Raw genomic sequence first — 25,596 nt, 5'->3', positions numbered from 1 at the left:
GCTTAGATCTTGATAATGCTACTATATTACCCATCATCTGGAAATTTCTCTGGCAAGTTTAACATTTTATTAAATCTATACTTCCTTTGCTTACCCCAACGTCTGGCCAAGTTGACCTCTTTATGTCAATTATCTGAAACAGGAATAAAAACAGGAACTTTTCATAGTTTAATATTATTAAGCCTCATTATCTATTTCCTTGATAGTCAATAATATAACCATTCCACCAATGAAATCTGAAGGAACAGGGTTAGTCATATTTGTTTTTGATTATAACTCTTTAAAAATTGGTAACCAAAATATGGTTATAGTACAGGTATTTAGTTACCCCATGTTTCTAGATCATGATAAAAAATGTAGAGTATCATGGATTATCCAATTGGCAAAGTAAGCATGTGCTTAAGGAACCAGCATATCAAGGACACCTGAGTAATGACAAAGGTTCCAGCTGTAATGAATGTTACAGAATTTGTAATCTGAAAATCTAGAAAGAAGCTACTAAAATTTAAGCACTCACTTAAATTTGTCTTTGGATTTAGCATTTTTCTGAAAATTTTCAGTATGCCAGGAGGCTTGGAAAGAAGCCACCTAAAACTTTCCAGTGCTTCAGATAAGAACACGGTTTTGGAAAATATAGAACATGGTTCTGGAAAACTGTTGAAAGTTTGTTAACTTACAGCAAATACTTTATGTTACCAAACACTTAAAAAAATATAGTATCTAATAATTTTTTTTCCAGAATAAAATGCTTCTGTAGTCTTACCTGTTTAGGAGTTTTTCCTTCCTGGTTACTTTATCTAAATATTAATGTAATAACAATCATTATGTAAACAATAATAATAATAATCTAAAAATAATGCCTCAGTTGACAGACAATAACTGCTTAGCCCACAAATATATCACTTTTGATAACTTTAGATAAGCAATTAGTAGTGATTTTTAATATTTTAGTTCCCATGAACATGGTCCTAATTTACTTAACTTCTAATATGATGATCATATTTAGCCCCAGTGCAAGATCTTTTAATAAATGTTTGGAAAATAAAAATGCATCATCATACAAGGATTGGGAAGAACATTTTATTGCTAAGCATATCCTTGAACAAAAATGCAAATATGAAATAAAAGAGAAAAGGGAAAAAAAGCAGTAACTTCACAACATCATAAAATAAATTTCTTAAAAGTTTGCTCATAAAACAACAGGAATATGATAGAAGCTAACATACAGAATGCACATGTTCCCATAAAATTGTCCAAATAGAAACTTACACTAAAAGGAATATAACAAATGTATTTTTACTCAAATAAAAAAATGCAAAGAAAGAAAGCAGGAAATCAGTTCACAAGACCTCAAGACTCCAAGAACAGCAATCTTTTACAGACATCGAGATATAATCAACTTCATATAGGTTGGGCCATTTAAGTTATCTAAAATCGTGCTCTGATACCTCTTTATAATCCTGTCTTTTCCAATGATAATAAAATAATCCAAAACTCTTAACACATTGAAATATCAGGTAATGAGGAACACCTCTTTCCATACACATTAGTAAAGGCTACCATCATTGAGATTGCATTTTTTGCCCCACATCTTTAAGATATTTTCTCAAAGTCAAATATTCATGCAACTTACAAAGACCAGCAAGAGTAGATTTCTAAATCTAAACAGCTGATTGATTTTCATCTGTACAAAAGAAACTGTATATATCTGACCCTCCAGAGGACACATTTCATTTTCATGTAAATACTTGTCTTGCTTCGTCTCTTGCTTTCGGGTTAGGTATGGCCACAGAACCAGTTTATTGTTTTACTGTACATTGTTTCCTCTTTTCAGAAAGAAAGACAACTAGAACAGAAATCAAACAAACGGAAATAAACAAAGGAAAGAACAGTTCTCAAAGCAGTATGTACACAGGTGGCTAAGGAACTATACCAGCAAAAATGTAGTAAAATATGTAAACAAAATCTGAGAAGAGTTTTTTTTTTTTTATTCTCCTTGACACAGTTAACTGTGACAAAACTAAAACTCACACTTTCTTCACATTTTAAGGTTTACTTTTTGTTGTTTTGTTATTTTCTTTGAAAACAACATTCTCATTCCACTTCAAGATTTTAACAGTTTTCCTGTTTCAGTCATCCCATCAAACATACCATGATAAATATATCTGTATATATATTTATTTATATATATTATACTATTAAATTCCATTTTTTGTGTGTGTGTCACAGCAGCTTTATTCATTTGTTATTTATTTATCTTGAGAAAAGATGGGTGAAGGGAGACGTGAGCAAATGGAAGGATAGAGTTATCTGTAAATGTCAGGCTGGAAAATTAAATCACTAGGAAAAACATTATCATGTTGGGGGCGGGGGAAGAACTATGAGTTTTGCACTCTGTCACGCTGTGTTTGGCTTGTGTGACCTTTTGTGGTTCTATCACAAGTTGAACTCCCCTATTGTCTGTTTTGATTCTGTAACAGACTTCTTGTACTGTCTTTTCTCTTATATTCGCATGCATTTCGATCAGTCATAGATCCAGCCCACCCCCTGGCCCCCTTTCCTAGGAAAGGCTCTGTTTTAATTTGTGGGGCTATCTCCTTTACCTCAATTTGGCTGGGCTCATGGACAGGAACAATATTGTTAAGTGAAGCTGATAGCTCTGAGAAAGCCAGCCCTAACCACATCTGTTCAGGGTTTGGGTGGCAAATTCTGGAATTTGATCCTGAGGGACCAGCTTTTCCAATCAGAACCATCATCCATCCCATGATTTTGCTATGTGTGCAGCAAAGCCTCATATAGAAACAGACAACAGATTCTAGAAACACCACAACCTGATATGTAGAGTGAACACCATGGTAGCTTTTGAGTTCATATGGCAATAGTCTCTCTTACTTTTGTTTTCTGAGATTTTGTTTTTCTTCTTCTTATGTCCAATTATTTTCAAAAAATAATCAAATACCCAAAAGCCATTTTTTTCCCCTCAGATCTTGAAAAGTTACACGCACACTGGCCAGAACCAGATAAGGGTGGGGTTTTGTTGTTTTTAACTTTTTTTTCTTTTCTTTTTTTTTGTTTTTTACATAATTAAACAAACAAACAAACAAAAAAAACCATTATTACAGTCAAGCTTCACAAACATTATTACAGACTCACTTGGAGTTATGGAACAAGTAAGCCATGAAGTCTTCTACCTTGGGTGAAAGGTCCTCAAGAGAAGGAAGCTTCCAAGTCTGCGAAAAGTTGGGGGGCCGGGGGGGCGGGGGCGGGGAGCCACCTGCTCGCTCCAGCGTGCAAAAGTGTGTGCTGGCTGACACAGCAGGGCAGAAAGAACTTTCTGTCTCCGAGCGGCGACTGCGTCAAAGAAGCCCGTGGCTTGCGCCTTCTCGGTTAGGTGCATCTTGGTGTTCTGTTCACGAATGATTTTCCCCACCGGAGTCATGGTCCATACAGCCCCGTCTCCTAGGACAGTTCTGACCCCTGCGGGATGCTCAGGTTGCCAAGTACACGCGCGTCTGTGGGCAGAGGAACAACCCGGGCTCAGCTTCGCGCGCCGGGAGCGGCGGCGTGGCGCCTACACGTAGTACTCCTTGTCCTTGTTTTTCTGTTTCTTGTGGCCGCCTTTCGAGCTCGGTGGCTTCTCCTTGAGCAGCGTGCCGTTGCTCTGCGCCGAGTTGCTGATGTAGTTCCGCGTCTCGTCCCCCTGGTAGGAGCCCTCGTCCCTGTTCCTGTACTTGTACATGGCGTACAGGAGGATCAAGATGCAGAGGGCGGCTGCAGCCACAATGCCGACGACCATCCCTGTTGTGCTGCTGGACTCGCGGATCACCTCTGAGGCCCCCGGGACCCGTCTGACTCCCGGCTCCGTGGGGTTTGCTGTGGGCACATTACGGAACATGGGGGAAGTAATTAGTGGGCTCTTCAGTTTGGTGCTGTCTAGCTCATAGGCAGTGGGCAACGGAAGCAAGACTAGATCAGGCTGGGGTTTGAGCTCACGGTTATTCATTTTGCCAGCTGGCAATTTGGGCACCATCCCAGACGAGGAGGAAGCTGTGAAGCGGATCAGCTCAGGGGACAAAGATGTGGTAGTAGTCCTACTAGTTTCGGAGGCTTTGTTAGGTCTAAAGTCCTTGGATTCCCACTTGGGCGCATGTGCTTTGTAGCCACCTTCGAAGATTGAAGTGGAAAGACTCTTATCTGTTACCAAGGAGAAGGTGGTGTAAAAATCTTCATCATCAGTAGGGGGCAGGTTAGAGTCAAAGGTTTCCCCTGAGCCATACCCAGATATCACCAAGCCATCATCATCACAACCATCGCTGCCTTGGTCCGACAAGCAAGGTAACCCCGCCTCAGAGGTCATAGACAGGGAATCTTTGGTGGTCTCAATAATGGTGAGGAGGGGGCGGAAGGTAGGGGGGAGTGTAATGGAAGGTGCACGAGTAGCAATAGGAGGGGTAGCTAAAGGGTCTTCTACAAGAAGAGGGATAACTAATTCACCTCCTGGGATGGAAAAGAAAAAAGAGAAACAGAATTAGTACATTTGTAGAAACACAAGTCACAGCCGTGCTCAGTGAATGCAGTTCATAGGTCACATCTCAGAAATGATGAGAGCCTTGGATGCACATCCAGACCCTCTCTACTTGCAGCCTAATCATTCTATGCTGATCTAGAGCCCATGGTATGCCTCTTGCCACCAAAACCTGAAATTCATAGAGTGAGGGCTTAGATATTTAAAGATACTCTCAAGTAATTATTTAGATAGAATTCAAATAGGCTTTTTTCCAGGATCTGCTTATGGGATGATGACATTTAACTACACCATTGCAGATACTCACCATCAATTGTGCATGTGTGTGTGTGTGTACATGAACACATGCATGTGATTAATCTGAGCATTTCTTTATTTTCTTCTTGCTGCTGCTGCTGCTAAGTCGCTTCAGTCATGCCCGACTCTGTGTGACCCCATAGACGGCAGCCCACCAGGCTCCTCTGTCCCTGGGATTCTCCGGGCAAGAATACTGGGGTAGGTTGCCATTTCCTTCTCCAAGGCATACATGCATGCTCAGTCACTTCAGTCACGCCCAACTCTGTGCGACCCTATGGATAGCAGCCCACCAGGCCCCTCCGTCCACAGGATTCTCCAGGCAAGAATACTGGAGTGGGTTGCCATTTCCTTCTCCAATTTTATTCTTGGGTTTCTACTTATTTGCTCCCATTAGGATGAGAATGACAGATTTTCCATGTCACTGATATCAAGATCAAGGAACACAAAAGAGCTCATCTTCAGTATTTTATAAGTTACTACTTTTTATTTCACATTTATCAAGTGTAGTTGTCCTTTACTATAAGCTAAGTAAGGGGAACTTACAGAGGTTGAAAATGTTCATACAATAGGCCCATTTTGACTATGCTGTTCCAGAAACTCCTCTGACTATAAAACAACAACTTGCTTTGTATTGCTCTAATGTTATATTCATACATTGCTTTTATGTTATATGCAATATACACTGAGCAGATACTAGATTTTAAAAATACCCAGGCTATATATCCATGACTTACTGGAAACTTACTTTTAGATCCAGAAATGTAGAGACAGCAAAGTGAATTTTTAAGATCAGTGATTCTTATTTAGAGTAGTAGATATTTATCAGTTTACCCACAGACCTTGTTACTGCCCTTATACTAGGACTAGGTCAGGAAAGGAAGGTCAGAAGAGTTCACTAAATTATAGTCCCTGGAAATCATGGTTATCACAAATATTCTGTGGTGGCTGTTACACACCTAAATGTAGGGCCAAGCTTATTATTCCTGTATGTAAAGGAAGATAATCCTGTGTCTCCTTATAGTGTTATTTTCAAACAGAGAAAGAATCTCAGGAAGTCACAGTTCATGTCTTCTGTTAAATTTATTTGAAAAATTATTCCAACCATTGCTTTTAAAAAAATCTTCTAGCAGAGACGGCATGATGAGTCCCTGCCCCAGTTAATCTGCTTTCATCCATGTCAGAAGCTTTCATCCTCTGCCAGAGAAACTGAGTCAGAGAGCTTGGCAACAGTGTACCCGATGCGTACCATGTGGAACGGAAAGCACAAGAGAGCGTGGGACCGTCCTTCCTGACCTACCCAACGATGTTACATATGTGGGGAAATAAAACAAGAACCTTTCTGAGAATCTCAAGATGATATTTCGGCCTGTGCTCTAAACCCCAAGCTTCTCTTCTAGCGCTCAGAGTTTGCAGCTATTGAGCAACCGATTTTTGCTCATTTGCAGATTTTACAAAGCTTCAGGCTTGCTTTCCTGGGCTAGCAGGCCTATGGTGTGTTTTTTTTTGTTGTTTTTTTTTTTTTTTTACATTGTGACCATATATAATTCATATGTCTTGCAACTTATTTAATGCATAATTTACACACTTTTGCTAGTTTTTATAAGTGGAATTTAGAATACAGGCCCCCAAAGGTAAGCCAGTCTTAAAACTAACCCCGAGGTGCCTCCTTTTCCCCCTCTTCTTCCAGCCCCGAGTGTTATATTTAAGGTGATGGAAGCAGGCAGTTTTGAGTAAGGAAAGAGCAGTGAGAACAAAGGAATGAAGGTACTTGCAGTCTGCTTAAAGATTCCCTTAGGATTGCTCAGAATGATGTTACTTGCCTTTGGAGGACAAGGCAGGATGTTCGTACCCATCTCACCCAGAACAAAGGTTTAGCACGGGTGTTCTTTTCTGGCACGAATACGGAGGGTCATTTGCCTTTTAGAGCAAGGATAAAAGTCAACCCAATATATATTAAGTGGAAAATAAACTAGGATAAAGGGCAAGGAATGACTGATTTGTTGGGAGGCAAAGTCCTGGGACAGATAATTGAATGCAAAGGCAAATTGTTAAGTAGGATGTGAGTGTCCCTTTACGTGAGGTGAAGATCACGGTCTTCCTGATTACAGAGTGGCATTCATCTGCATTTTTAGTGTGCCATCTGTGACACCCAACTGGAGTCTTAACGTTTGCCTGTTTCTTCCCCCTGTCTTTTCAGTTCTAGCTAAAGCTTCCAGAGTGTCTTTGTTGTTAAAAAAAAAAAAAAAAAAAAAACCTACAACATCTACACACTGCTCATTCTGCAGTTGAATCACTTCCACTTTCCTTTGCGTTTCACTTCTCATTCAACACCCTGAAGTGAGCATCTCTCTTGAAGCAGGAAAAAAAGTGAAAATCATCCTTTTCATGATGGGAAGGAAAGAAGGTCTGGAAGCTTACTAATTAACAAAGAGCTTCTAAAAGTTGATGGGGCCCTTTTGTGAAATGGTAAAAGCTTGTTTCAAAATTAAAATGATGGGTAGGCTGGTGCAGAGTTTTAATAACAGCATCTGTTAAAACTGTAATCTTCAATTTTCTTGGCCATGCTACTAGTAATCCTAGTAGTAGTGATAAAAATGATAAATTATGCACCTCTTAGGGGCTTTTGAGCCTAAAACCTGGTAATGTTTTATCAATGAAATTGTAGAAACTTCCATAGCTCCCCTGCTCTTGCATCTCAAGGAACTGGAAGAAATGTCTTTAGTTTAAAAGGGAGTCCACTGGGGTATAGGAGTTGGTATTATAAAGGGGAATTAGAGTGAATATAGGTGGAAATTTTTAGATAACAGTAAACGGGAAAGGTGCCTGGGATAAGTATATGTCATTTTTATATCAAATTCTATATTTAAGATGACTCTAGGGTCCAGACGAGTCCAAGGGCTCTCACATCATTTGAGATAAACAGGCGAGGGAAGTGTTTCTCCCATCATTAGATCCTTACTAGAAATGACTTTGACTGCAGAAGGCTATTTAAGATTTCATGTTTATTTGTGTTAATCCAAAGTGACTATCCTCAGAAATGTTGGAGCAGCTGATAATTTTTTTCACTGCCCAAAGACCATGAAGTCAGTGATCTCTCAGATGGCCATGCTTACAAAAGTATTCACAGAAGCAATAAGCTTAAAGTCATCAGGAGCTGCTGGCAGAGTATTACAAAACCTGTAATCCATCAAAACTCTCATTTCCTATTCTGTCCCCAGAATTTTCCTTTGGTTTGGAATAAGAACTATCTGTTTTCCTTAAAGTTAGCATTTTAAATCAGGAATATATACTCTTTTTTGACAGGGTTGTGTTCTTCTTTAAACCAGAGAGATCACTAGGGATATAAAAGGTCTATTTTAGCCCTGAAGGCTGCCCTGCTTTTTTACTTTATGAGTGTATTTATAGATATATAATTCATGCATCTAGGGCTGATATTCAGCAAAAGGGGCTCTCTGCCATCGGAAAAAGTGTATTAAAGATTTAATAGAACTCTTCTGAACTGTGAGAATGTTGCAGGTTATAGTGATGTGGTGGGTCATCTCAAAACACAAGAAGAGAAGCAGAAAGTTTCAATATGGCTCCAACCTTTGCCTCTCTGGAGATATTTGGGTCTTACAAGTCACAAAAATATGAAGAACAGTGACACTGAAGAATGAGACTCTGGGAGAAGACGACATGCTCCAAGTCCTTAAATTTCTTTTTATCTGTGTTTAGGGTCTTTACCTCATCTCTTATTTTCATTTTCCTAATTCTCTGCTGGGAAACTCACACACAGTGGGGAGGAGTCATTTTCCCCCACTAAATTAGTTATTGAATTGTATTCCTTTAGTCATTCGGTGCCACAGAAGTGTATATTTGTAACACATCCATATCTGGAAACTTGGAACCGTGAAGCTCTTCTTCAACCATCCTCAGGAAAAATAGTCATGGATAGACATGGCAAGTCCCTGGGGAGTAGACACCGGAAAAATTCAAGTGTCTCAAAGGGACTTAGCTTTTTAAATAGTATTTTAATGAGATGAGAATTTTTAGGCAGGACATTTTCCCCATACTTTATCTGAAATGGATTTGATTCTGAAAGGCTACAGAGTCTATTCTTTTCAAGATATGCCCAGATAAGATGAGCAACAGCCCCTTGATATCATTGTGTGGGTGTGCATGCTAAGTCGCTTCAGTCGTGTCTGACTCTTTGTGACCCCATGGACTGTAGCCCACCAGGCTCCTCTGTCCATGGGATTCTCCAGAAAAGAATACTGGAGTGGGTTGCCATGCCCTCCTCCAGGGGATCTCCCCGACCCAGAAATCGAACCTGCATTTCCTGCATTGGCTAGTGGGTTCTTTATCACTAGCACCATCTGGAAAGTGTAAAAGAAGGAATGTCTTGTGGAGTTTTTCATCTGCATATTGATTAAGAGTTTTGCCTTTGAAATCACTCAGACTTAGGTTAGCATCACAGTTTTCTGGTTTACTAGCCCTATGAGTTGGTCAAATTTATTAAATTCTTTGTAAAATAGAAATAATAACACAGCTTACCTCAAGCCACCAGTGTAAAAAATGATTCATGTTAGTGTCACTTAAAATGCATGTTAATATTTAGCACAGAGATGACTGCTATTCCAATATGCTAGATATTAGTAATATTTCTATTAGGTATTTTGGGCCTATAAACACTGATACTGTTGATTACTTTTTTCTGACCATTTTTAATAAGAGTAGTCTCATGCTGAGCTGGAAGTATAATAATATAGGATCTAGATAATTAAGGCTGTTTTTAATGCAGTGTTTGAAGAATGATTTATAATAACCCCAAAAGCTTATATTTAAAAGAAATGACTAGCCTTATATCAAATGGACTTAGGCATCTTCAACAAAAACAAAATGTTCCAGTTAGATAAAATAGCACTCCATTTAGGAGGTTCTTAGTTTCACACCTAAACTATCACCCAGCACATCAAACAATATACACTCGTATAAACCAAGGCAGATAAAGCTCACTCACAGATGCTGCTGAGTTGGAAACATATCCCTTATCCACACTTCAGTTTGATATTTTTGCAATAGTAATACCAATCCTAAAATTAGAGTGAAGCAAGTAACTTCTTTATTTAAAAATTCTATAGCACTTCTTGCTGAGCTTATGTTTCCTGAAGTGCATAACTGATCCAAATACCTTTACGGGCAAGGGGTATTCTCATGGTAGAGTCACACAAATGGTAATACCTACTGAAAACATTTCCTAAGTAAAACTTTAGGTGTGAAAATCATCGTGTCTCTTCTTGAGAGACTCTTAGGATCCTTTTAAAGCTTACCTGATTAAATCCTTGAGAGAAATGGCAAATATTAACAGAAAGGGAAAAGGAAGGACAGACAGGGAGGAGGGGAGGTCGGGCGCTTACTGTGCATGGGTGTCTTTCACTGTAGTTAGTTGTATACTTTGGAAGGCAGCATTATCAATTATCATAGGACAATACTTAAGATACCTGAGATTCATGATGTCTCTTTGCTCAATCAGTCTGATTTTGTAGTTTTCAGTGATGGTGATATTTTAATCCTGGATAAAACAAACTCTACCATAGTCACTTGAGAGTATCTTATTTCCCCTGTGCTGAAGGAAAATAAAATCAGGGACTGATTTCCCCAAATGTTTTCTAAGGAGTTAAATTAGGATGTAATTACCACTAATTTAAACACTTGTAGCTAACTCAATTAATTTTCTTCTAGGGTACAGGCCTCCCATAGGTTGTATCTAATTTCACATCCCACTGTAGAGACTACCATTACTTTCAAAGCTTTAAAAGTTGGTTCAGGCAAAGAGGTCAGGCTTCCCTTGGATGGTAAGAACAATTTACCTATACCTTTCCACCGAGAGTAGGATTCACATCGATTATTAGGAGCAATTCAGCACAAAACATAACAGTGAAAATTAAGCAAATAGACACAAATGAAATAAAACATTTACTATTATCTTAAAAAATAATAGAGTAGAAAATAAAATCAACTTCAGGGCCAAAGTAAGCTAGAGGGAAAGAGAGCAAATAACATCAACATCAAGGCATTCACAATTAAGGAAGGACAGAAAGAAAAATAAAAGCAAATTAAAAAATACAGGTTGTTGTAGAGAAAATAAAGAAAGAAATCATCTCCATATAGACACAATAATTTTAAAAAAAGCATACTGTATTAATTTATAGTCAACTTACATCAACAAATTGCCCGCATGTTTTTTGGCATGAAAGAAAAATTTACAAAAGAAAGTTGTGTAAGAATGCTCTTGGACAAATAGAATTGCCACATTCTTGTAACTTGCTTTTTTTGTTGTCATTTCTTTTAAAACTTTTGAGCAAAATGTCTAATTTTCAAATATAATAATTTACAACAGAGGATGATACAGGAGGCAACAACACATACATCCACACCACATAACATGAAAAGAAAAAAAATCTGCACTTTACCAATTTTTTTTACTTTCAGGGGCTTGGGAGGGCATATAAATTTTGAATTTGAAATTATTCTGATTGCAATGATTTAAAAAAAAAAACTTAAAAAAAAATCCTGTTTAATTTTATAATTTGCCTTTTAAAAAAAATCTATGAATCTAGAGAGTTTTGAATGAATTTCTGCATTAATATAAGTTCTCAGATATATATTGAGTTTAAATCTTTTTGTCTTTTTTTGACAAGTTTTAGAATTTCTTTAATTGAAGGGGATGGATGACAGCACATAAATTTGAACAATGCTAAAGAAAGGAGGGGGATGGGAAGGGAAGATGCAGAAAGGGCAGGGTCATATCTATGAGTGTACTACACAAGAGATGAAGATGATGGGAGTAAATGTGTAAGTGAGTCGCCATGTCCATGTAAGGGCGGCACGGAGTGATCTAGCTGCATTAGAGCTTCTGGCTGTAAGGAAGGGATGGGCAATATACAAAAACAAATGAGCCTACACATGCCCATCTACAGATATAAAGAACAGAACTCTAACACTGACAATCTCACACACCCTAAGCTGCAACTTCTTCAACATGCAATTATTCCAAAAGTCATTACAGTTTCATTAAAGATTTTCCAATAATAAAAACAGTTAAACTTTTGTCCCTACTAAAAGTAGCCAAGATACATGAAATAATAATAGTAATAATAATACTACTACTTATAATAATGATCAGAAGGTTAAAAGCAAAAACAAGGAGACTAGGTTTATGCATTCAAGTTGAAAAACTTCATCGGCAGCCACACAGCCCCATCGAGAGTTAGGGGAGGGGGTTAGAGATCTTCCTATGTGACTGAAAGATAAAGTTGTGCAGGGAGCCCACTGGCTGGGTCACCCATTACTTCCTTCTGTAGGAAGGGTACTGTCTGAGTGACGTCACCCATCTTCCCCACGCCACCCATGGTGCGTGTGATTCTGGTGAGACTGGGCTTATGTGGAAGATGTGGCTGTGGGGATTCTGCAGCTGAAGTTGTTCCACATTTAAAGAGGGAGTGGGGGAAAGTTGCAGAAAACAATTCATAACTTTTTTTTTGTCATAGTTTTGGATAAAACCAAATCTAAAGATCCAGCAATTAAAAAGAAACACATCAATATATATAGATAGATAGATATAGTACAAAGAGCACTGAATTCCCAAACAAGAAGGGAGCAAAGAACAAAAAATAATTTAAAGAAAAAAGTAGTTCACACACTTTCAGAGATGAACAACCAGATGCACACGCTGAGGAGGCACAGACAGAGCGATCAGGGGACACTTTTTTGTTTGTTGTTGTTGTTGTTTGTATTTTCTGGCTTATTGATTCCCCTTTTGGTGATAGCCAACATTAAAAACGAATTTTGCATTTTCTTTGAAAAAGAAAGTTTGCATTTTCTTAATTTTTTTTGTTTTGTTTTGCATTTTTAAAAAAAAATAAAAAGGGCGTGCAGTCTGGATGTACGTCCTAAGTAGACATTTGAGAGAGAAAAAAAGAGGCTAAGACTGACAAATGGGTAATTGTCTATTATCCTGTCACGGCAGGAATGCTAACCAAGTTAATACATGCTAAAAGTAAGTTGCATTTAGGGAAAATAGAAAAACAGAACAGCAAGCTAGGGTTGGGAAGAGGTCAGCAAGACAAATTTGAGAGCAGGAGAAATGTACTGGATTTAGTTTCATGCCTTTCCAGTAGGGGCAGAGGGCATCCCAAGACTTCTTGCCAATTGCATTCTTGTAAGCGTGTGTGTGGATGTGCACTCGTGTGTTGGGCGCTGAAGTAGAGCCTGTACAGGCAGCAACTGAGGTAAAAAGCACACATGAGTTCATGGGTTCTGCTCTAGGAAACTCAGCCCGGATTCACTCACAGTCTCAGAAGGTACATTTTGTAAGACACAGAGGGGTCATCATTAGCACGGCTCCACGTACGTGTTCTTGGGCTTAGCCAAATTGACAGAGTACACGTGTGACAATTGTGGTCGTCAAATGTACCTGATAAATGGGGAGTTTGGAGCTTTTTCTAAGTAACAGGAGCAAACCCCCACTCCCAGTCCTCTGCTCCAAAAGAGCGCAGTGCCACAGAGTCAGTAAGCTATAGGATCGTCAGGCAATGAAGGTAGCTTATTTGAAGGACATTGGGGGAAATGGTGCCTGTCTCCTAGAGACTGCGTGGGAAACAAAATGCTCCATTCAACCTACAGTGACAGAAAGAAAAGAGAAAAGTGTGTGTGTGTGTGTGTCTGTGTGTGTGTGTGTCTGTGTGTGTCTGTGTTTGTGTGTGTGTGTCTGTGTGTGTGTGAGAGAGAGAGAGAAGATAGTGCAGAAAGGATCATGGGGAGTTTTTAGAAATGGTCTCAGCCTCTACTGGAAGAGATCACAAGAATTACATTAAATAGTTTATCCCTGTGAGAACATTAATGGTCAACCAAGGACTGGGAAACCCGGGTAGGAGAACCACAGAGGTGAGACACTTGAGAGCATCTGGTTCTGACAGCCAATTCCAACTACTTCTAAGAAGATTTTGGGGGTAACTTTGACAAGTAGAATACATTTGTGAGGAGGAGTCAGACTTTTGTCCCCTGTGGGACGCCCCTTTTATTATTTTATTTTAAAATAATTATAGTAATGTGTCCCCATGGGTCAGTCCGTACCAAGATTTTTAGTCTCTGGTTTTATGCGAATTGTTATTCTAGGAACTTCACAAAGGACTGCTGGCGGTTTTAGGAGGAGGGGAAAAAATCCCAATAATATAGGAAAAGAAAAACCCTTGTTGCCATTCAGTTAATTTTTTTGAATAATTATACTTTTAACATTGAATTGTATTGTATGACAAAACCCTATAAATGTTAATATTGCCTCACAAGGCATCAATTAACTTCTGTAGAACAAAGTTTTAATAACATTCACATGGGCTGTTTTTTGTTTCACGGGCAATTTTGTAGGAAACATAAGTGATATAAATCTGAGATATGTCCAGGTATCATACTCCTGTAAAATGAGAGGTGTTTTGAAGAAGATCCATCAGCAATTTGAGTCTCCTAAGGTTTGTACTGAGTAATTTACCTATTTCAAAATTGTCTGTTTTAAAGCTTATATAAGTAGGACACCATTGACTTTCTGGAAATCACTGGTTTAAACAACTGAACATATCAAAATTTATGGTTGTCATTTTGCAAATAAAATAATATACGTATTTTTTAAACCCATGGAAGCCACAGTTTCAGATGAAGCCAACACAGTTCTATATCAGTGCATATACATTTTAGAAGTCAACCAGCAGTTAATACACACAAAGCTTGTCTGATTTCTAACATAAGATAGAAAATAATGTTCTAGTAGCTCATAATCAGGTCACAACTTCATTTTCATATTTCATTAGATATCTACACTAGGTTTTTATTACCAATAACTGCACGGTTCTCTGTATATGCCTCTACTGAGTGTTAAGAATGCTTTGGGATTGTATTTGCCATTGAGAACAAATAATACTATAATTTGACTTGAAATAACATATTTTGATGTGACATTTTAATCCCACTATGTCCAAATAACTGTCTAAATGCAAAATCCAACTTTTAAGAACATCAAATACAATACAATGGAGTTACTCTGAATGCATCTCGGAAAGTGTACTTGTTTTGAAGAAATATGTTTCTAAGCTGCCTGTTGTTGTTCCTGAGAAGCCCAAAGAATACTGAAGGAATTCAAGGTGCAAACCTGCCTCTCTGGCAGAGTGTGTCCTGCTTGACAAGGACATTGTCTTCAGTGTGCACAGGTGAGATCCCAGAGGAAGGTCCAAATGAATTATTTTGTATAACCTCCAAGATGGAAAAGAGCCCAGAACACCATCAAGCCCAATACTCAGAATTGTATTTCTGTATTAATGATCTGCTTGCTAAATAAAAGCAACTTCTTACACTTAAGAAGAAAGATAGGATAAAACATTACAAAAGGTAGTACTACATTTTCAAACCTCATAAGTTAGGACATTTACATGTAGAAGGACCTTGAATTAATGACTTCTTCCCCTATGTTTACAAAACCCTTAACTTGTACCTGCAGGTTCGTCCCCTAATCTCCATTCTTTTCTATGAAGCTACTGCATTCTATACAGATTTTCAATGACTCCAACACTCCATTTCATTTAATTTGTTTTCTTCTTACTTTCAGCTAGATTCTAAGAACTTTAGGGTGAGAATACTGCATCTTGTTATCTTTATTTTTCCAACTAACCAGAATACTAACAATCATTCAAACATTTTTGAATGAACTAATGAATGTATATCATTAATTGCTTTTTTTTTTTCACCCCTACACTAGCCTAGAGCTTTTCATAGCGGAATTAAAATTTCATATCAAAAGTGGCTCACCTTGTACCTGAAATCTAGTATATGGGACAGAAGTCTTAGAGTCTGGAGACCTGAGTTCCAATCTTGATTGTATTACCTACCTACTATGCTAGTTTGTTAGGACATGGAAAAGTCAGTTAATCCCCCTGAGTTTGTTTCTTCATGTGTAATATGGAGATTATAATGTCTGGTTAATTAACCTACCTCAAAGGGTAAGTTTATACAACTGAGACTTTGAATGTGAAAGAGCTTATAAATTATAAAGGGCTCTTCAAATGTTTGTTACTATTTTCTTCAAAGTTGACACAATAGCATCAACTATAAAATGAGGGTTTCATATTCAGAAAAGACTGAGTCCCAGACAATGGAGATCAGCACTACTCCAAGTGTGATACTTGGAGTATGTGCTTCAGCTTGTTCATCAAACAAATAATAACCTCAGTCAAAAATCTTCACATAAGTAGTATTATTGCTGTGCTGTGCTGTGCTTAGTCACTCAGTCATGTCCAACTCTTTCAGACCCCATGGACGGTGGCTCACCAAGGTCCTCTGTCCACAGAATTCTCCAGGCAAGAACACTGCAGTGGGTTGCAATTCCCTTCTCCAGGGGGTCTTCCCGACCCAGGGATCAAACTCAGGTCGCCTGCCTTGCAGGCAGATTCTTTACCATCTGAACCACCAGGGAAGCCCCTGTTGAACTTCTCCTGAACTCCTGTTCCTACCTCTCCAGCAGTGCTAAGTTCTTAAAGCTTGATTAGTTCATATTTCAGTGGTGAATTGTTATTTCTGCATATAATTTTATAGTTACTTTGTCTCACTCTTCTGTGGGGTAGAGTTAAGCTCCAAAGAAGTTATTATTGAGATATGTTCCCATAGGAACACTTTTTATCAAATCATGTGATTTGAGACAAGTTACTCCTCACCCCAACCCCTGGAATCTCAGTTTGCTGAGATTTACAAAACCAGGAAGACAAGTCCTTTTAGCTCACAAATGTATGTAAATTTAAGTAAAATTACTGTGGAAACTACAATATTTGATTCAAATGGAAGAAGACGTCATTCACTATACACCACTTGTCACTACTGAAAAAACCAATCAGGATAGTGACAAGGGTTGCTCTCTCACCAAATTCACTTGGAAAAACATATCCCAACAAGGATACAGGGGATAAGATGAGGATATGAAGGGATGGAGGGTCAAGGTAGCATTTTAGCTCTTTTCTTCCAGAAGAGTTAATATTGGTTAAGATATACAAAAGGGAAAACCCACTTAAGAAATTTCCAGGAATTAATATTTTTATTTTCATTTTGTTTGAATGGTAATCAGGTATTAGTATAAGTAATTCTGTCTTCACTCAGGATATTACAAGCTCCTTGATGCACAAGCTGCATCTTTCTAATTATTTTATGTTTTTTAAATCCATCTAACATAGAACAGGGCACACCGCAGGTCTTCAGTACATATTTGTTGAATTCAGCTACAAAATATAGAACAGCTTGCAACACTGGACCTCTGATTTGTGAAGTGGGTGGGATTCAAAAAAAAGTCGTCCTTATTGGCACCCATTTATGTAATCAAGAGTCCTCTTCGTCGAGTATCTTCACGAAGAGAAACAAAGAGAAAGAGCAGTGTAACCAGGGCTTAAAGCCATGAATTTAGCAGTTACTCTCCTTTTCTTAACCTGGCTTCTCTGTGGGTTTTTAGGGCTAAAATATGCATACAGCTCATTATTTCGAGCTACTAGGTCCTTATAATATTATTAAAGTGCAAAACAGTAGCTAATAGAAAAGATTTGTTTTATCCGCATAAAGATGACCTGTGTGCCAGTCAGAAATGAAGACTCTGTCTGAAATACTTTATTCCTTTAGCTTGAATAGCCCAAGATTTTTCCAGTTTTCCTCCTCTTCTGATCCTTCATCCTTCTATTTCTTGGTTAGTTCCAGGTGTGGCCCTAGGCCGAGCCATCCCATCCTGTCCCTTGTCTGTAAAGACCTATCACCTATATGATGGTGATTTGCAGTTCAAGCCTCCTTTCAGATTCCAGTTTCCCATATCCAGCTGTCTACTCAACGTTCCTACTGCAGCACCTTAAATTCAAAAGAGCTAAGAGAGAACTTTGGACTCTACTGTCCTCCTAAACCTGCATCTTTCCCATCTTTGGGTGTGACCCAAGGGGTGGTGTTGGTTGTTTAGTTGCTAAGTCGTGTCCAACTCTCTGCAACTCCATAGACTGTACAGTGCGTATATGGAGGTGAGTTGGGGTAGAGCCTCAGATAACATGACTAATTAGGGGATCCAGGTGAACAAACCCCTAATTGGTCATGATATTTGAGCCCCTACCCCAACTCACCTCGACACATGCAGTGTAGCAGGAAGTTCTGTTGACTCTGGCAACAAATCCCTTACATTGACTTTCCCCCATAGCTATCACCCATGTCGTAGAGTAAGCCACTCTAGTTCCCTGCTTGGACACTGCAGTAGCCTCCCCATTGATTTCCCACATCCACTTTGGGTTCACTAAAATCCATTCTCCATAACAAAGCCACAGAAACGTTCCAGAATTATACAATATAAAACAGGTCAAGTCACTTTCTTGCTTCACATCTTCAAAGGTAGAATTTTCCAAACCAAAGTTTTGTACCACAACCTATGGTGAAAGTTGCTTGTGATCTGCCTACCACTCACCTCTGACAGCTGCCCCTGACCCAGAATGTCTCAGAATCTGGCCATGCTAGCTTCCCTTCCAAGAACACCCCGTTACTTTTTGCCTGGTTGATTTCTTCTGAGGGTCCAGGTGTCTCTTCCAATTTTACTCCTCAGAGAGGTCTTTCATGACTTTCCTAGTAAGCAACCTGCTCACTAACTGATTATCCCCTCATGATTCTCTGTAGAATTTACTAGGTAATTCACACCCATTTATGCATGGAATGTAAGCTCCATGAGAACAGAGACTTTGTCTTATTCTCCAGCGTACTTAGAGCACTGCTTGGCACTTGGTATGAACTCAGAAAATCACTGCTAGTGAAAGAACCATGGCTCAAATAGCCTGAAAACCCTTCAAAAAGGGAGGTCAGGCTACTCGTCTCTCTTGCAATCCTCTACAGCTCCACGCACAGTGCTATTCCCACAGGAGGCCTTGAGAAAATGGTCTGTAGACTAACCATCGAGGCATTGCATTCTCTATTCTATTTTCTTTTACTCTTCTCTAAACCAGATGGGATTTCCCTGAGTTCCAGCTAGCAGTTCCAATGCAAATTGGACCTTCTCATCCACAGCTGGCTTAAGCCTTCCCCCAAAACCCCACATCACTAACTCATTCGTCCTCTCATAAACTGGTGCTGGGATGTTTATTAAAAAACTCAGGCTTTCCTTTGCAGTTGTGAAAGCTAAAGATAAAATAAACAGGACAGTCAGGCCTACCGCTGCCAGACTCTGAGGTATGTCTTCAGGCAATAGGAAGGAATGGGCCAAATGAATTATCAGTGGGAGTAATGGTGATCGAGGTAGTGAAAATGTACTTGGCTATTTTGCCTGCTGCGGTCCTGTAGTCAGTAACAGCAGAACCCAGCAACAGTGGGGTCTTTTTCCTGAACTGATACCATGAGATTTTATGACCATGTTGTTAGAGTAATAAATTATTCAAGAAGCTTTATTTTGCTTCTGTTTTCCACCCAAGTCCATCTACTCTGTCATTATGACCAGAATCCTGACCATGTTCTTTGCGCTGGTGGATTTTTGGTGGTAGAAGCTGGGCATTCCTCTGGTGCCTCCTCTCTGCAGACCCCTTAAGTTCCCTATGTTGTCCACGAGAAACAGCCATACTTGATGGTATGTTACAATAACATTCACCGTATCTTGAACACACCCTCTTTTCACCTAAACTCCATCTTCACTGCAAGCAATGTACAGTGTTCAAAAAGCAATATCATGAAGGCATTTTTATACTCAGCAGAAATTAATACTATGCAAACAACATGAAAAGCTTGCCCAAGACTCATGCATTTGACATCAAAATGATATACCACGATTGCATGACTTTGACTATGTCTTGTGGTGGTTGTTCAATTGCTCAGTCATGTCTGACTATCTGGGACCCCATGGACTGCAGCACATCAGGCTTCCCTGTCCTTCATCATCTCCCAGGGCTTGTTCAAGCTCATGTCCATTGAGTCGGTGATGCCATCCAACCATCTCATCCTCTGTCATCCCCTTCTCCTCCTGCCTTCAATCTTTCCCAGCATCAGGGTCTTTTCCAATGAGTCAGTTCTTCGCATCAGGTGGCCAAAGTACTGGAGAGTCAGCTTCAGCGTCAGTCCTTCCAATGAATATTCAGGGTTGATTTCCTTTAGGACTGACTTGTTTGATCTTGCAGTCCAAGGGACTCTCTTCTCCATACACAGTTCAAAAGCATCAGTTCTTCAGCGTTCAGCTTTCTTTATGGTCCAGTTCTCATATCCATACATGACTGCTGGAAAAACCAAAACTTTGACTAGACGGACCTTTGTTGGCAAAGTAATGTCTCTGCTTTCTAATAAGCTGTCTAGGTTGGTCATAGCTTATCTTCCAAGGAGCAAGTGTCATTTAATTTCATGGCTGCAATCACCATCTGCAGTGATTTTGGAGCCCAAGAAAATAGTCTCTCACTGTTTCCATTGTTTCTCCATCTATTTGCCATGAAGTGATGGGATCGGATGTCATGACCTTCATTTTTTGAATGCTGAGTTTTAAGCCAACTTTTTCACTCTCCTCTTTCAATTTCCTCAAGAGGCTCTTTAGTTCCTCTTCACTTTCTGCCATCAGGGGGGTGTCATCTGCATATCTGAGGTTTATTGATTGTAGCATGATTGCATGACTTTGACTATGTCTTACCGAGCCTCAAGCAGCTGATTTACCAGAGAGAAGAAGACTACAGAGATGCCTACATGTGCAAGATACATATCATGAGATTTATTTTTAAAATTTGTAAACTCAAATACTGTAGATTAGAAAGGAGATATAATAAATTCCCTAGTCATTCCAAAAACTCAAGGCACATGGGCCTCTAGATTAGTAAAGGTACATGCTTGGGGACAAACGCACATGATCAAATGGTTGACATAGTGATCCTTACAAATATGAAAAAGGACTAAATATATATAAATTTTAATTATATAGTTAAAATACTAAATTAACCAGAAGCCTACTTCTAGAGGAACATGTTCTTAAGAGTTATTGAGAACTTATCTGCCAGACATTGTACAAAGTACTTTAAATATTTAATTTCACTTAATCATTACAAGTTCATCTTACATATCAGTCCGCTTGGGCTGAAAGGAGTTAATTTGCTTGAAGTTATACAACTAGGAAGTTGAATAGTCATGACTAAACTTAATCCTGTATGTTTTACATTAAATGACAATGCTGCCGCAAACCAGGATGTTTTTAAATATTCAGTTCTCGGTGAGTATGGGAAGTTATAAACAAGCTAATCTTTAGGTACAAAAACAGCTTCCACAGGAGATCCTAAGAGCTCTACCAATTTATTTCAAACTCCAATGCACAAAGAGATGTTCACAGGGGCTCCGAGGGGTCTTTTGGCACAATCTCTGGTCATCGAAGCCAGACCTACTAAATCAGTCTCTGTTGGGTGTAGTGGGGACAAGATGACAGGCAGTGTCTGAATATCTGTTGTTGTTGTTGTTGTTGTTGTTGTTGTTTGTTATTTAAAGCTCTCCAAAGGGTTTTTATGCAAAACCAGGTTGAGCTTATAATCAAAAGACCTAGACTAAATCCCAGCTGTGATCCACTCCCTGTAAACTTGAATTAAGCTATAACCTTTCTTGTTTGTAAGATGGTGATAAACCTCAGTGGATGTTGAATTAATAGGAGATGCTAGCTATACAAGCATTTTATAAAATATATATACATACTTTTAGAAATGTTATAAGAATAACAATTATCTTAACTGGCACATCAAAACCTGCTTAAAATTACTAATACATTAATTTTAGGACTATACAAAGAAATCATTTTTTTTCTAATAGTCTACCTATTCTAAATTTAACATGGTGGAAGCTTCTGTTATCTACAAGTACCTATCAAAATAATCTAAATGATTTGATATCTCTGCTATTCTCCTGAGTTGTCAAATTACACATGCTCTCTGAATATCTCTGTTCCACATTGTTTTCTTCCGTACCACATCCTAATCCATCGATGCTGTGCACAAAGTCTTAAAAAGTGCTACAAGTCAATAGTTGGAGAATTTCACCACATTGTTCTCTTTTGATACCCTATTGTTTTATTCTACATTTTAAAACCAAACTGGTAGGGTCCACTAGTTGTTCTAAAGAAAAATGGCTTTCTCTGGACTCATCAGACAGATGCCACTCTCAGTCTCAGGTAGGACAGAAGACCCAAGAATCAGCTTCCTACCGGGTCCTTTCAGAACCATGGAGTCCACCTTGTCTGCTAGAGTGACGTGGTGTTTGGATAAGGACGAGACACTTGCCGGGCTGCAGATCAGTGTCACAAAGTGAGAGAGGGTTACAGCCAGCTTTGAAAACAGAAGTGCCGACCACTATGTGGTCACCGTTAATATCTCCTCGGCCACACCACATCAGCTTTTTTCAGGGTGGTTTTCCGTATTATTTCTCCACGGTGATAGCAAACAGATCCTGATATATTTTTCTCCTGGGCTGTTTCAGATGAATATGCTACTTGATCTTTAGCTAACATATGATAACCACATGAGGTATCTATCAAAAAAGAAAATATTTGAGAAACAATAAAGGTTTTCTCTTCCGCAGTGGTATTGTGTTTAATTAAGAAATTCAGCATGGTGAAACCCTGAAACCTACTTCCAATCTCCATCTTTATGCAGAAATTTAATGTACTCACATGCACTGACTCCATTAGAATGTTTGCTCATTAATTTTGTTCCTTTTTCATAGTATTAATCTGTAGTAATGTTTCCCCCAATGCTATTAGCCAAAAGGTCATAATTGTTCTTCCAAATGGACGGATGGCACTGAAATCTGAAACTTAAAATTAATCAACTGCTGAGTATTGTCTCTGAAAAATCATGTAGCCTACGGCTGGCCTTCGTTGGGTCTCTCTTAAAAAAAATAAGGCTACACTTTATTACATATTATTTAGTTATTCAACACAAAATATATTAGCCCTCCTGCAAACAACTTACTAGGAAAATCCTTATTATCTTGGACTCTAGATAGGATTTTTTGATAGTGACAGATCATCATCACTCTTTTTTTTTTTTAATCGATAGGCAAGGTGACTAAGCAACCCAGTTAAGACCTAAGGCTTGAGCAGTGTCATGAAAACTTAGACCAATCATTTAGTTCTTATAAAACCAGTTTTATCTTTCATTTTGTTTTGGTTCTATTCAAGTTGTCCTTTAGATAAGGGTATCTTATTTCCTTGAAAATACTACTTAGCAAGAAATAAGAGAATATGCAGTTATGGTACATGCATCTGTCTGCTTGAAAGTCAGGGCTGTTTCACTGGCTAGCTCCAGGGGATGCGGTTCCTACTGCAGTTCATGTAAGGAGTATCCCCTCAAGTTGAGCAACGCAATGCCTGCCCAGTCTATGCAATAACTCCATGCAAGTTACCTCTGTACTTATGAATTAGCATTTGTAACTACTCCAAATAAGACCTACTTCTGGTTCAGTTCCATTGACGACAGACAGTATTTGGACAGGCAGCAGCACGCAGTGGACAACTGTCCTTGGTCACTGCTACTTAAGGGTATGAGCGGTGTTGACCAGACGGATAAAGACAGGGAGAGAGGAATTATAGGCACGTGGCCATAGCACAGAATAAGCACCCAATAAATAATTACTGGAAAATAAAAAAAGCTATTTCCCAGCATACCCCATGGACTTGCCTCATGGGCACAAATCAAGACAAAAAGATATTGCACTTTAAGTGTCTATGCATTGTAGCTTCTAAAGACCCTTCATATTTAAGAGGTTTGTTTAACCTATAGTCCCTAAGACTTATTTCTTTGGTTGAGATGGAAAGAATTTTAAAGCAAGGACTAAACTAGAAATAACTCACTCTGATACGTTTACAGAAAGTAACACAAAAGAACTAGGAAGGGTAAAAAGAATAACTTTGTTGAGTAATGGCATTCACTATTTGTGGTCCAAAGAATAAAGTCTTGAAGGAGAAAGAGATGGAAGTAGCTATCCAGTGTTTCCAGAGAAACCAGAGAGATAAGTAAGATCAAATGCTGTTGGTCTTTTCTCACTGTTTATGCATCCTGCTTCAAGCAAAGTTTCCAGAAAGTAAGCTCTCCTGACCTTCCTAGAAAAGACAGGACATGGAGGGCATGGAGGTAATCTCACTTAGTGGTTATGTAACCTCAAGTAAGTGGCTTTAATTCTCTGCACCCCCTTTTATTGCCTGTAAATATAAGGGTTAGATAAGACAATCTTTTTTTTAATTAATTTACTTTTTATTGAAGGATAATTGGTTTACAGAATTTTGTTGTTTTCTATCAAACCTCAACATGAATCAGCCATGGGTATACATATGTCCCCTCCCTCCTGAACCTCCCTCCCATCTCCCTCTCTATCCCACCCCTCTAGGTTGATATAGAGCCCCTGTTTGAGTTTCCTGAGCCACATAGCAAATTCCCATTGGCTATCTATTTTACATATGGTAATGTAAGTTTCCATGTGACTCTTTCCATACACCTCACCCTCTCCTCCCCTCTCTCCATAAGCCCATAAGTCTATTCTCTATGTCTGTTTCTCCACTGTTGTCCTGTAAATAAATTCTTCAGTACCATTTTTCTAGATTCTGTATATATGCGTTAGAATACGATATTTATCTTTCTCTTTCTGACTTCACTCTGTATAATAGGTTCTAGGTTCATCCACCTCATTAGAACTGACTCAAATGTGTTCCTTTTTATTGCTGAGTAATATTCCATTGTGTATATGTACCACATTTTCTTTATCTATTCATCTGTTGATGGACATCTAGGTTGCTTCCATGTTCTCAGTTCAGTTCAGTTCAGTCGCTCAGTCATGTCCGACTCTTTGCGACCCCATGAACCGTAGTATGCCAGGCCTCCCTGTCCATCACCAACTCCCAGAGTCCACCCAAACCCATGTCCATTGTGTCGGTGATGCCATCCAACCCTCTTATCCTCTGTCGTCCCATTCTCCTCCTACCCTCTATCTTTCCCAGCATCAGGGTGCTGTTGTAAATAGTGTTGCAATGAACAATGGGATTACATGTGTCTTTTTCAATTTTGGTTTCTTCAGGGTATATGGCTTGGAGTGGGATTGCTGGATCATATGGTGGTTTTGTTCCTAGTTTTTTAAGAAATATCCATATCGTCTTCCATAGCAGCTGTATCAGTTTACATTCCCACCAACAGTGAAAGAGTGTTCCCTTTTCTCCACACCCTCTCCAGCATTTATTGTTTGTAGACTTTTTGATGAGGGCCATTAGAACTGGACATGGAACAACAGACTGGTTCCAAATAGGAAAAGGAGTTCGTCAAGGCTGTATATTGTCACCCTGTTTATTTAACTTATATGCAGAGTACATCATGAGAAGCGCTGGACTGGAAGAAACACAAGCTGGAATCAAGATTGCCAGGAGAAATATCAATCACCTCAGATATGCAGATGACACCACCCTTATGGCAGAAAGTGAAGAGGAACTCAAAAGCCTCTTGATGAAAGTGAAAGTGGAGAGTGAAAAAGTTGGCTTAAAGCTCAACATTCAGAAAATGAAGAGCATGGCATCCGGTCCCATCACTTCATGGGAAATAGATGGGGAAACAGTGGAAACAGTGTCAGACTTTATTTTGGGGGGCTTCAAAATCACTGCAGATGGTGACTGCAGCCATGAAATTAAAAGACGCTTACTCCTTGGAAGGAAAGTTATGACCAACCTAGATAGCATATTCAAAAGCAGAGACATTACTTTGCCAACAAAG

The 25,596-nt window shown here is 38.9% G+C and overlaps 1 protein-coding gene across 7 annotated transcripts in view; it reads right to left on the bottom strand.

Annotated features, from left to right (window-relative positions):
* Nucleotides 1-3,290: 3,290 nt before the first annotated feature.
* The window catches only part of NRXN3 (neurexin 3), a 1,738,382-nt gene continuing 1,716,076 nt past the window's right edge, over nucleotides 3,291-25,596 (bottom strand). For 4 of the 7 annotated variants that reach the window (XM_010844400.1, XM_010844401.1, XM_010844403.1 and 1 more), the window contains one exon: nucleotides 3,328-3,873. In XM_010844400.1, coding sequence (XP_010842702.1) covers nucleotides 3,572-3,873 — 302 coding nt within the window. In that variant the 3' untranslated portion in view covers nucleotides 3,328-3,571. Of the gene's footprint in view, nucleotides 4,498-25,596 lie in introns of all 7 variants that reach the window. The other 3 variants (XM_010844398.1, XM_010844399.1, XM_010844402.1) reach the window with 2 other exon arrangements.

This window comes from Bison bison, unplaced genomic scaffold (genome assembly GCF_000754665.1).
Source record: "Bison bison bison isolate TAMUID 2011002044 unplaced genomic scaffold, Bison_UMD1.0 scf7180017864201, whole genome shotgun sequence".
Taxonomy (NCBI): Eukaryota; Metazoa; Chordata; class Mammalia; order Artiodactyla; family Bovidae; genus Bison; species Bison bison.
Note: the sequence above shows the minus strand (reverse complement) of the source record. Positions and strands in the feature narration are given on the sequence as shown.